Consider the following 13,367-nt stretch of genomic DNA (forward strand, 5'->3'; position numbering starts at 1 on the left):
AATCTGTTTAAGCAATGCTATAAAAATTACAAAGAGGGACAGAAGGGAGGAATACAATTCACAACGCACAGTTATTACCAAATGATCACAAAGGCTTTAAATGTCTCTTATTTATTAGAACCACCCGTATAAAAATATCTGTATCATCAGTAGTAAAAACAGTAGATCAATGTGCATTTGACTAGTTATGCAGTAACATCCATTCATTGTGCAAATGTAATCTGCAAATGTAATCTACTTTTTATTCATAAAGGCACATATGGCAAAGCTAATGTGAAAAAAAACCTCATTTCAAGTACATCTTGAAAATAGAAAATGATAAAAGTGTTTGTACATTTTGTGTGCTGTTCATGCCTACCAGTAGCTGATGTGAGAAGAAAAAAAAATTATGAAATTTAAAGTGTTAAATGATGTGAATAAATGCATAAAGTACATCTTAAAGTATACTTGTGCATAAAGCTAGAAGAAGCTACTGGCCGTAGAACAATCACTTAACACTCCTTCTAAAAACACTAGCAGCTAGCATGACATCAGACCTCTAAAGTCTTTACGTTAGCTTTACACTGATTGTGTAAGAGAATTGCTAAATATATTTAAACAAACCCTGTAATTCAATACAAAACAACCATGAACCATAATATATATGTATATAATAACCAACCCCAAAATATGACCTGCTTAATTCTTTAAACAGTAACCAATAGTTAAGACTTGAACCTCAAACATGAAAAACAATATGATATACCACTACCGCACAACACTGTAAGAATAATCAACTACATATGACCCTTTTGCAATGCCAGCTTATTGATAAAAAAAAAAAATAAGAAGAAGAATCCTTCATGTTGGAGTCTGGCAAACAGGGATCCTAAAATCCCCAAAGATTTTTGAGCTGTCAGTTAAGGGAGACGAAGTTGGCAGGAAAAATGCCCACCTGTCCTCTCAGCTCTCCCTCCCACCAGTCGTACTGCGAGTCGGTCTTTGTGATGACGGTGATGCGATCACCCACAGCAAAGCTCAGATCACCGGGCTGCTGCCCAGTGAACGCATGCATGGCCGTGACTACAAGAGCGCCACCTGATGCTTCATCTGTAAACAGGGGTGGGAGAGAGAGAGAAAAAGAGAGAGAGAGAGAGAGAGAGAGAGAGAGAGAGAGAGAGAGGGGCGAGTTAGAGGACAAGCAGGTCAATGAGCATGAAACTGTACTGGATTCTATACTGGGAAAATCACTTCAATTCACTTTTATTTGTACAGTGATTTTAACAAGACATTGTCACCATGCAGCTTTAGAGAAATCTACATTTAGGTCTAGATCTTTAGTGAGAAACAAAAATTCATTTGACTACTGAAATTTTTGTCTGATATAAACCAGGTCCTTCAGCCCAAAACATCATCCTGTTAATTGACCTGGAAAGTTTGAAAATGAGCAGGGATTGCCATTTTGTTTAGAAGTAGCACCATGACGAACTGAAGAATCTTTGCAGATTGACATGTTCCTGACTGAATGTAGAATTTATTTGATTTTCCTTGACCTACATATCTCGAAGGGTTATCTGTGTTTCAAAAAGAACCATTCACTATAAAAGCATCTTATTTATAGCATGTTCAACAACATGTTTGTCAAATTGTTATACTTGACTAAGGTTATATTTACACATCAGTGTGTGCACATTTTGGAGTTTGGAAAGGGTTCTGTGTATGTTCTATCTACTGAACTGGTTTTCAGATATACAAATCAGGATGATGTAAGATTACCAACCACAGCACACTAGAGGGCAGTGTAACATGACATTTACAGTCCCTTCCAAAAGTATTGGAAGGGCAAGGCCAATTCTTTTTGTTTTTGCTATACACTGAAGACATTTGGGTTTGAGATCAAAAGATAAATATGAGACGATAGATAAGAATTTTCAGCTTTTATTTCCTGATATTCACATCTAGATGTGTTACACAATTTACAGGGGGATCCAAAAGATTATTTGGAAATAAAACAGAAGGATTTAGAATTTTCAAATACTTAAAACAAAGAAAGTAAATTTTACTTGAATAGTTAATATCAAAGATTCTGCACTATTTCTAGGTCCCTATTAAAACTGTAAGTAAATGTGTGATACTGAACATCTTAAATGCTTTGTACAAAAGGTCAGATTTTCCTCATGCCTAATCTCTTCTATTGAAGCATGTGTTCAGATGACACACCGACGGATTTGATCTAAAATGGATCAAAGGTTTTGCACAAACTTGTGGAGTCCATGCCAGCTCAAGTGCACACTGTCATTAAAGCAAAAAGGGGACATACCAAATGCTGTAGTACAAGCCTGAAAAAGCATCACAAAAGAAGAATGCAACAGTTTGGTGAGGTCAGTAAATTGCTGACTTGATGCAGTTATTGCAAGCAAGGGATTTGCAACCAAATATTAAGTGTTATTTACTTTAAGACTATCTACTTTTGCTCACCTAAAATTGGGTGTTCTGCCACCAAAGGTGCCATGTTCTAAGTTGTTAAACACATCTAGATGTGGAAATGAAAGAATGAAGAATTGGCTGTTCCAATACTTTCAGAGGGGACTGTACAAGCTATGAAAAGATGATGAGATTCAAACCACAGGCACACACAAACAGTACCCTACTAAAGTAACCTTTCTTGTTCACCAACGTTACCTATTATTTATTTGTTTGTTTTATTTTAATTCTGTAGTTTGGTTTTCCTGCATATAACTGAGTACAATATGACTAGGCAGAGGAGAAAAATGTGTTCTGCACAATGTTAATAACCAATGAAATAACCAGTCCCTTTTTTATAAAGGGAAAACAACAAGGTAGTCTTCTTCCCATCAGGCAAATAAAGAAGGTTCTCTTGAATAAGTAAAGAAAACCAAAATTGGATTCTAATTCTAATTGTACTTCATTACTATACTTAAGCATTGTTTTGGCGTATTTATGCTTTACTCAAGTATAAATGAAACTGAATTCTTGTACATTTCCAAGAAAAAAAAATACTTTTTATTCATTACATTATTATTTACACCTACAAAGTATTTGTTACGATTCTCTTTTCTTTTCTTCTCTCATTCTCTATGAAGAATTAGTCATCTCAGGCTACACAATGTAGTTATATGCAATGCAATAGCTATCCGTGTGTGTCTGAATATGTATAAGCCACCAGTATATCTTGCAGTATGGAACTTGAAGATGAGTGCTCCTGGCCCTACCTCAGTAGAATGTTTCAGAATGCTGGAGTAAGCAAAGTAACCCTCATATAAAATGAGGTGTCTCCTTTGCCTTCCTAGAAAGCATGAACTCCATTTAATAAAGCACGTTGAAGTAAATTTTGATAATTTACTAACATTAACTGGCTATATTTAACTCTGTTATCCTGTTTTCTTCACTAGCATCGATTCTAGATAGGCAGCAAGTCAAAGTCTCTAGCTGATGGTAACTGGTGGTTATCTAAATGATATTATACTTCTGTTTGGCTCCTAATTAACAAAATATGGAGCGTTATCCATGCATAAGGCCATATCTTTTCAGGCAAAATGGTGTAGTTTGTTTAAAAAAAATTAGCAATTTGAGATAAGCAATAAAAGTTAATTTTCACATGAAAACATGAAATTAACTTAATTTCCTCAATTAAAAAAATTTACCGTTTACTTTTTAATACTTGAGTACATTTAAAAGTAGCAATGATTGTACTTTTTGGCTTGTTACTTCCATTGTTAATTGAGTAAGATTTTGACACACTCCTAATAACACTTTTTGCAAAATGCTTATCTTACACTGCAATGTTATATCACCTCCTCTACTATTAAACATACACAGTCACTATATGGCACCTATGTTTTGCTATTTGCTAGACTGGAATCTTTTTTTTTAATACGATCATATGTACATGGTGTGTGTGTTTCACATGTTGAACACATTGCACACCATTGTTTTTTTCACTGATTTACCAAGTCAAATTGCTGTTCTCAATACACACTGTGAGCAGAGTTTCTGTTTCTGATGATGAAATACATGAGTATGAATATATGTTTATGCAGTTGCACAATCATTTGGTTTCAGTGTGTAAAGAGTGTCAGGTGTTAACAGGCTGTCTACACTGGTCTTTGCAGCCTGGGTTCTGATACTCATTGCAACAACCTTTGCCAGTGTTTTGATAGGATCTATAGGTCATGATTTATGTTGAGATTAAACATGTAAAATAAGCAGCATTATACCACACTGCTGCTGAATTCTCGATTCTCGATTATGTAACAGCAGGGCTCTGACGGAAGTGCCGGCTATAATTCACATCACAGGTTTATATTAATGCACTAGATCTTACGTTATCGTTTCTATAGTAACAGCTCATTCACAGGGACGTGCCGCATAATCTAAGTCTAATAATAAGTGGATTTAAAAATGTGGTGTTATTTAACAAAAAACAAACAAACAAACAAAAACAAAAAAGATATAACTGTTGATATAGTGAAGTTTGTTTTTTATTTAACATTTTTGGAAGGAATCGCCTTATAAAAAAATCAGACGTAAAGCTGTTCCTCTAAATTTTCCACCACTGGAAAAGTCTAAGCACAGAGGACATTGCACTTTATAGTTTCTCAGTAACAAGCTGAATTTTTTTTTTTTTTGGTCTTATCAACGTCAAGTGAAAGTGAGGGAATAACTGTTTATAGTAATGATAATGTAAGTGATAACAGGAACTAATGTTTGTGTCCATCTTGCTTACGTTCCACAATATTAAATGTACCTACAAACGGATTAAAAAAAAAAGTATGATGAGATGTTCTTTAATAAATAAAAAAATATTATTGATGGCAAACTGCTGTGAAATAAGAGGAATAAAAATAAAAAATAAAAAAAAGAGTGTACTCGGTCCTAAGTCCAAGTCAGGCTGGTTTTATTTTTGCTTTGTTTGTTTTTTTATATATTAAAAAAATAATAAACACCTCTAAATGCTTATAAAATAACTGTCTAATTCGAGACGTTAATTCTTTCTACCACAAGTGCAAGACACAACAAGCTACAAAGTTTGATAGCAACATAATCCAGTGTTTTTCATGTCTGTCAGGTTGGTGTGTTTTGGCAGAGCAGTGACATTTGAGTTCTGCAGCTTTCTCCTTGTGCACGCAACATCTAAAAAGTGACAGCTCATGAAAAGGAGGGGTGTTAAATTATCCCTCATATCTACACCAATGAGTCTGATTGGAATTAACCAAAGCTAGGAGCAATCACACAACAGTAGCATGTTTTTTTAAGCAACCACACATGTCAATCATGGGCATTCAGTGATGCATGAGAAGCAAGGGTGTAAAAGAAAGAAAGATTAGGGCCATGAGGCCACATACGTCTCTGGTCATGAAAACCACTAGAAAACGAATAATAAAGAAAAAAAGAACCCACTCTAAAAGACACTGCAGGTAGATAAATTATTATACAGCCGTCTCAATTTATAGACTACAGTGGAAAAATCTTTTTTGGAAAAACACAGTATCTCCAACCAGCTTTTCAGCACAAGTGTGTCTTAATTGTTGTACTTGTTGTACTAATGATCTGAATGCTATGGAAGGAATATTATCCAAACTGTGATGGGCGAGTCTTGGACGTCTCCTCTTCCACAATGCTGGTATAATGATAGTAAGATTCATCAGCCCTTAAGCTAACAGATGATAAATAAAACATACAGCAGACACATTTTTGCAGCTACAAGATACATTATATGCAGTCAGCGCATAAGTGTTTGGACAGTGACACAATTTTTGTAATTTTGCCTCTGTACACCACCACAATGGATTTGAAATGAAGCAAGATGTGATTGAAGTATAGAATTTCAGCTTTAATTCAAGGGGTTTAACAACAATATTGCATTAACTGTCTAGGAATTACAGCCATTTTTACAGAGTCCCTCCATTTTCACAGGCTCAGAAGTAATTCGACTAACTAACAATCATAAATTAGGATTATTTTTAATACTTGGATGCAAATCCTTTGTGGTCAATGACTGCCTGAAATTTGGAGCCCATGGCCATCACCAAATGCTGAGTTTCCTCCCTTGAGATGCTTTGCCAGGCCTTTACTGCAGCCGCTTTCAGTTGTTGCTTTTTTGTGGGTCTTTTTGCCTTCAGTTTTGTCTTCAGTTTTGTCTTCGGTAAGCGAAAAGCATGCTCAGGTCAGGTGACTGACACAGCCATTTAAAAACATTCCATTTCTTTGCCTTAAGAAGCTCTTGGGTTGCTTTCATGGTATGTTTTGGGTCATTATCCATCTGTACTGTGAAGCGCCATCCTATCAGTTTTGCAGCATTTGACTGAATCTGAGCAGAAGGTGTAGCTCTATACACTTCAGACTTTATCCTGCTACTTCTATTAGCAGTCACATCATCAATAATCACCAATGATTAGGGGTGCAATGGATCATAGATGATCCGTGATCCGTACGGACCAGGCCCCACGGTTCAGCACACATGTGATTCGTGGATTAACTGTTAAGTTTAACCATCATAGAGTGAGAGTTTATCATTTGCTGGTGTTTTGTCTTGCCAATTTACACATTCAAGCAATTTTAAACCATTCACGCGGAAGAGAACTCGAATCGGGACTCGCGCGCTGTTTTCTCGCACACACCCAAAGCGCGCACAGGCAGAAAAAGAGAGAGGCGCGATTCAGACAGCGTGTGAACACCGAACTGTTTCCTCTTTTCATGCCTCTTTGCGCTTGAACGGACACATACACACAAAGTTATGTTAAAATACCCGTTTTGGCAAGTATTCTGGTAAACAGTCGGTTAACCGAAAACGTAAACAGCTGAGAAAGAAACAGGATGTGTGTCAGTACTAGGTCCATGCATTTGGTGTTAAAGAGACAGCAGCCTATAAATAATTTGCTTCTGTCTGCTAATCAAACACCACCACAGCTTTAACAAAGATTAATCTGTATGTAACTTGACAGTGAGCACTATTGTGCTATTTTACACTTAATTATGACATTTCTGCACCTGAATACTACTGTTACTGACTTCATTTGTAACTTTGTTATTCATTTATGTCTGTAATTGTGTAATTGTTCTTGTTTTATTACTGACATTATTAGTTAACCTAGTAGTTTTTGCTGTGGTATAGAAGCATAAGCTTAATATATGAAAAGCAATTGTTTTTTTTGTTTGTTTTTTTTTCCCGGTCCGAAAAATGATCCGATCCGTGACTCAAAATCCGTAATATGATCCGAACCGTGAGTTTAGTGATCCGTTGCACCACTACCAATGATCAAGTTCCATTGACAGCCATATATGCCCATGCCACACTTCCTCAACATGTTTGACAGATGATGTGGTATGCTTTGGATCATGAGCCCTTCCTTTCCTTCTCCAAACTCTTCTCTTCCCATCATTCTGGTACATCTTGCATCAGAACTGGTCAGGCTTTTTTTTTTTTTTTTTTTTTTTTTTTTAAAAGCAAAGTCTAATCTGGCCTTTGTGTTCTTGAGTGTTACCAGTGGTTTGCATCTTGAGGTAAACCGTCTGTATTTACATTGATGAAGGCATCTCTTGACTGTAGACTTTGACAATGATAGGCCTACCTCCTCCAGAGGTTCTTGACTTGGCTAGATGTTGTGAAGAGGTTATTCTTCACCAAGGAAAGAATTCTGTGATCATCCAGTTTAATTGTCTTCTGTGGCCTGCCAGGCCTTTTGGTGTTGCTGAGCTCACCAGTGCATTCCTTCTTTTAAAGAATGTGTTGATTTGGCCACTCCTAAAGTTTCTGTTATCTCACTGATAGGTCTGTTTTATTTTTTCAGCCTAATGATAGCCTCCTTGAATGGCTACCAAATACAAATTCAACGCTTGGAATCAACTCCTTTTATCTTTTTTTTTAAATCTATTTTATCCTTACTTTGTCACGAAATAAGGAGGAAACAGGCCACATCTGGCCATTAAACTGCTTATCAGTCTATTGTCCAATTACTTTTGTGCCTGTGAAAATGGAAGGACTCTGTAATAAATGGATGTAATTCCTAAACGGTTAATGCAATATTTTTATGAAACCCCCTTGAATTAAAGCTGAAAGTCTACACTTCAATCACATCTTGATCACTTCATTTCAGATTCACTGTGGTGGTGTACAGAGGCAAAATAAATTGTATCACTGTCCAATTACTTATGGACCTGACTGTATATAATACTAAACATTAGATTTTGTTGATGTGTCTTTTTACAGGATGTGGTCTCTATTAATCTCTAACCACACTGAATTTATTGTCTAGAACACCAGATGTTTCTTAATCTACAAGTATGTTACTGTACACCACACGCAGTTCACACAAGCAGGAACATCGCAACATCCATTTGCTGCATACCAAAAGATAGTCATAGTTGACAACTTTTTGGATTAAAACAATCAGAAAACATCACGACACCCAGATCACCTAATTCCAAACATTAATGCACTTTCATACTTCGAGTCCTCCCTCATTCCCACCAGGCCTGAGTCATAGTCCAGAAGTCGTCTTCTGCTTTACGTAAAAGATGTGGGCATTACTGTTTTGTGGCATGCTCTTCTCAATAAGCCTAACTAATGTGTCTGAATCAGAGACAAAAAATAACAGAAATTAACTACAATTACATCTAAACCAATTAAGAAAGTAAAGACAGGGGAAATGAGTGAGACCAGGAAATTGTTCTAATAATAACAACGGATCGAGGCTCACATTAGAACAAGAGCTTACTAAAATGCACATGTTAATTCATTCAACTTTATAATGCAGATGGATGACAAACAAGGAGATGTCTATCCATCCTATGACTAAACAGCTGCCCTATATTCACTAAAACATAGTGAGTATAATATAATCACTGCCCTTCATTTTGTTAATTCCGCAGGTAAGTACAGTAATAATTCATGATAAATAGGCAAAATTCAGTCCACAAACGAGAATTTAACCATCTTTACACAGCAGCCACAAATATGGTAGTTATTATGGCAAAATGTAAACAAAACATGACGACTGACAGAAAAATATCCTTATTACCTCAAGCTCACTTTAAAGAATGTTTCTGTTTATGCAACCCTCAGAGCCCAGATCACACTGACTGAAGACGTAAGCGGAAAGGTAATAATTTTCTTTAATCACAGGTCTACTATTAGAAGACCTTCAAAATATAATATGACATGGAAAACACGTTATTGCAAATATTAACGTCTGTTGTAGAGTTTGGCCAAGATTTTATCAGGATCTTCTTGTACAACGTCACAAGTAATAATCTTAAAAGACCGCATGTAATCGCACAGTTGAAACCTTCCCTCAATTACATCTGCATGCACAACACACACACACACAGAAAGCCAAAAACAGATTCATGTACTAGGAATTATTTTAAAAATGAGGCATCAGCATATGTGTATGTTTGTGTGTGAGGGGGTGTAGGGTGACATTTGGGAGCAGGGAACAGTCTCTGAATTATGGACTGCATTCTGATGGCAAGACCATCACTTGGTCTGGACCACCAGCACGTCCTGTCTGCGAGACAAGAAGCCCTGGAAAACCCTCCTGACACAGCCAGAGATTTTAGAGGACCCCCCCTCCCCCTTTTGCCTACTGCACCTACAACAAGTTGGAGCAATAATCCACGCTCAGCTCGTCCCATTAATCAGCCACTCATATACTGTATACAATATAAGAACAGAGGGGAGATGTAGTATGGTGGGATGATAATGTCTTTGTATAAATATACATACAACCCAATATGTTCTAGATAATGCGACATCTGCTTGGAATTTGACTTGGGATTCATTCATGTTCAGTAACTGCTCCTGGTCAGGGTCTCAGTGGATCCTATCCAGGAAACTATCCTGGATGAGACACCAGTCTATCACAGGGTACCACACACACACACACACCTTCACATCTGGGGTCAATTTAGAGTAGCTAACATACCTAACCAGCATGTTTTTTTGTGAGGTGAGAGGATACTTAACGTGGCAATGCTACCACACCTGGAAATAACCTTAACGGTACAAGTATTTGACATAATCAACTGGTTTATCGTCTTGTTTCCTGCTCACACACAGCTACACACTTCTGTTTCTTCAAACTATAAAACCTTGGTTATGTGACATTGCTTTAATGGAAGGAAACCAAACGCCTAAATGGAAGGAAACCATGTTCCCCAAATAGTCGCAGCCCCATCAAGATAATGGAAGCAGTAAGTATACTCCATAAAGCACAGGGAACTTGTTTTGTTAGGTCTGCTTTCCTCCCCATTTAGGCAACGTGTCAGCAGTTAAATGTTGTGACATTGGTGTTAATGTGGGAGCATGCTGTCCCAGCCCTTTACTCACAGACACCCACCAGCTATTGGCCAGCAGTCTGTGTAATTTTCCCCTGTGCTAATGATACTGTCATGCTTCTGTGGGAAAGAATGCAGACGACTGCTGACATGACAAACAGCATGGAGAAGAGACGGGAAAGCAGCCAGGCCTTGGCTCATCGCCTCTACTTAAATCTTGAAGCTAGTTGAGTAGATTCTCTTAGAAATGAGCACAGACAGGGCTGCTAACATGTGCATTCTTATTTAACCCTCTAATTAAACTGTAAACATAGGGCTTTGTAGCCTATTGAAAATAACTGGATCTTTATAACAAGCACAAATCATTCACTGTATCTATGATAGGGATGACTCAGACTCAGACATTGTCTTGGAGTCACAAAGCTTTCAAATGATTGATAATTACTGCTTTTCAATAAAATTTATATTTCTTGAAATGAATAGCATGAATGAATGGTGTTTTTTGTATTGCCTTCTTCGATTTTATATTTTTAGTGGAATGCTCTCTTTAAAAAAAAAAAAAAAAAAAAAAAAAAAAAAAGACAGATCTCATTATTGATAGTGTTTAGCAATGTGCTATATCCAAACGATACAGAACACACATAAAAATACCTTAAAATTATACTGACAAACTGAATATATTTTCTGAAGGGACATACAACAAAATTTCAAAATACAATAGCATTAAACCTTCAAGCTACTCTGAGTTCTGTGAGACACTACAGTCTATTTGCCAGGTGTCTTGCATGGTCAAGTAGAAGGAATACATTTTACATTTTGCCAGTTCAGAGAGACCAGGTTCCATTCAGTTAAAGAACAGAAACTAAAGGCCAAACTTTTGAAACAACACATCAGTAATAAGACACTATCTACTGACACTGACTTGATCAGTGACTGAATCAGTACCTGCAACATACATATGATCATGCATACCATGTATAATTAATACATATACACTGCAAATTATTTATCTTGGTTAGATTAGGAGATTTTCTAAATATGCTCCAAGTGTTTCAAAAGTTTTTTTTCGATTAGTCCGATGTTGTTAGATGTTTATAGGGAAAAAGACGTTAAGGATGGTGATATTGCAAGAGCTAAATATGTATCAGATATGTGTCATTTAAGACCACTCAAAACTACTTTGTTATTTACAACATACTGTTAATAGATGTACATTTTTGATCCCCAAGGAGAAATTATGGAATATTTTAACATAAAGACCTCACTAGAACATACAGTCAGGTTCAGAATTATGGTCATTCTTAGTAAAGATAAAAACGGTTAGGAAATGGTTATGAAAAATGTAATTGTGGACAACAGAGAAATCTATTGAAGTAAATTTATTCTAAGAAAAATTTTAAAAATCACAAAAGATATTTTCTTTGGCACTTCTGCATTTACTACTTTGTGCAACCTCCCTTTGCAACATAACATTCTTCTTGATTGCTTGATGAGAACATATAGCAGGAATTTGAGACACCTCCTACCATGCTACCATCTTCTGAAAATCTCCAGCTGTGACCCTTGGAGAAATTTTTGCCTCTCTATTAGCCTCCAGTTAGGGCCTTCTGTGCATGAGGGCAAAATACACTTGAGTCTTATTCCAGACATGTAAAATACATATTTCTATTTTCTTAGGATAAGATTTTAGCTAATTAACCAAAATTAAAACTTTTTTCTTCCGTAACCTTTTTTATCTTTACCTTAGGTGCCAATAATTCTGGATCTATCTCGACAGCTATTGGGGATAATTTCCTGGACTGATTAACAGTTATCATTTTACAAAAACACCTAGGATTTTATGTTCTCTGGTAATACTGATTAAACATAATTCTGTATTTCACTCACCTGAGCTTTCAGACCCCCAGCTAGGAAGACTGGGATAGAGAGCTGGCCTTGTTTCTTTAAAAGAAGCTGTGGATAAAGATTTTAACTATTAGAGCTGTATGAATAAAATGCTAAAATTAGGAACAAATTACGTAGTGCATCATGAGCCAATCACTAAGCCAAAAGTTGGCATATCTTTTTTCGATTAGAAAGACACTACTGCCAAAAGAAGGGATAGAAGTTCAGTTGTTTCATTCCTATTTAAGGCTCTTACCTTCAGTCCTTGTAGTGAAGGAAGAAGCTGATCTCTGGGTTGGGGGCGCTGGTCTAGTTGGGGCTATACTCTGTAAGAATGAAGATACCACTAAGAGGCATGTATGTCATATGTCCTATAAAAACTACACTCACTGGTAACAATGCTCAAGATTAACTACATCACTAGTATCATAATTAAGCCACAGCTCTTATGGCATTGCACCACTGCCATTTGCCATATAGCTGCAATGCTCTAAAACAAAATCCTGAATTTCTAATAGAACTAATGAACAGCCCAGTTTAACACTTACACATGCCATTCATACACACGCGTACGTAAGACTCCCAGAAAAAAGGTTAACTAAAGTCTGAAGGGGTCTTTTGTTTATTCCTCAGAGGGTGCAGTGGATATAAAAAGTCTACATACCCCTGTCAAAATCGCAGGTTTTTGCGATGCAAATAAAATGAAACCAAGATAAATCATGTCAGCTCTTTTTCCACCTTTAATGTGATATTACAACCAACAAAGGATTTAAGAGGAAAAAAAAGACAAAGAAAAAACGTACAGTAACCTGTATCTGGGAACTCATTGTAAAATGGTATTGATAAGGAGAGGGGTACAAAAGAATTTTCAAAACATTAGATGTACCATGGAACACTGTGCAGCCATTATCAACAAGTGGAGAAAACAGGGCTCCACAGTGCAGGTGACAATCTCTCGTATCATCTTGTTTCGTTGCAGCCCTTTCTCACAAATAAAAAAAGAACTCGATGCCTACGGTGTCAGTGGGGATGCCTCTGCCACAAGTCTAGTCCTTCTTGTTATTAATTTGTATGCCAGAAATACCCTTAATATATTTCACACAGGAAGCCTATTGAATAAATTTATTTCAGACATTTGACTTTGTTGTGTGATCATAAGTAGATTGAAAATGGCCTGGAGTCCCTGAACATGAACATGTAGGTAA

The 13,367-nt window shown here is 36.5% G+C and overlaps 1 protein-coding gene across 1 annotated transcript in view; it reads right to left on the reverse strand.

The window, feature by feature from the left end:
• Window positions 1-95: 95 nt before the first annotated feature.
• sh3yl1 (SH3 and SYLF domain containing 1) overlaps window positions 96-13,367 on the reverse strand; it is a 38,643-nt gene continuing 25,371 nt past the window's right edge. The window contains exons 8-10 of the mRNA XM_026933738.3: window positions 12,419-12,488; window positions 12,166-12,231; window positions 96-1,089 (exon numbers count right to left, since the gene is read on the reverse strand). Of these exons, the coding sequence (XP_026789539.1) occupies window positions 896-1,089; window positions 12,166-12,231; window positions 12,419-12,488 (330 nt within the window). The 3' untranslated portion in view covers window positions 96-895. The remainder of the gene's footprint in view (window positions 1,090-12,165; window positions 12,232-12,418; window positions 12,489-13,367) is intronic.

The sequence above is a fragment of the Pangasianodon hypophthalmus genome, chromosome 10, assembly GCF_027358585.1.
Source record: "Pangasianodon hypophthalmus isolate fPanHyp1 chromosome 10, fPanHyp1.pri, whole genome shotgun sequence".
Classification (NCBI taxonomy): Eukaryota; Metazoa; Chordata; class Actinopteri; order Siluriformes; family Pangasiidae; genus Pangasianodon; species Pangasianodon hypophthalmus.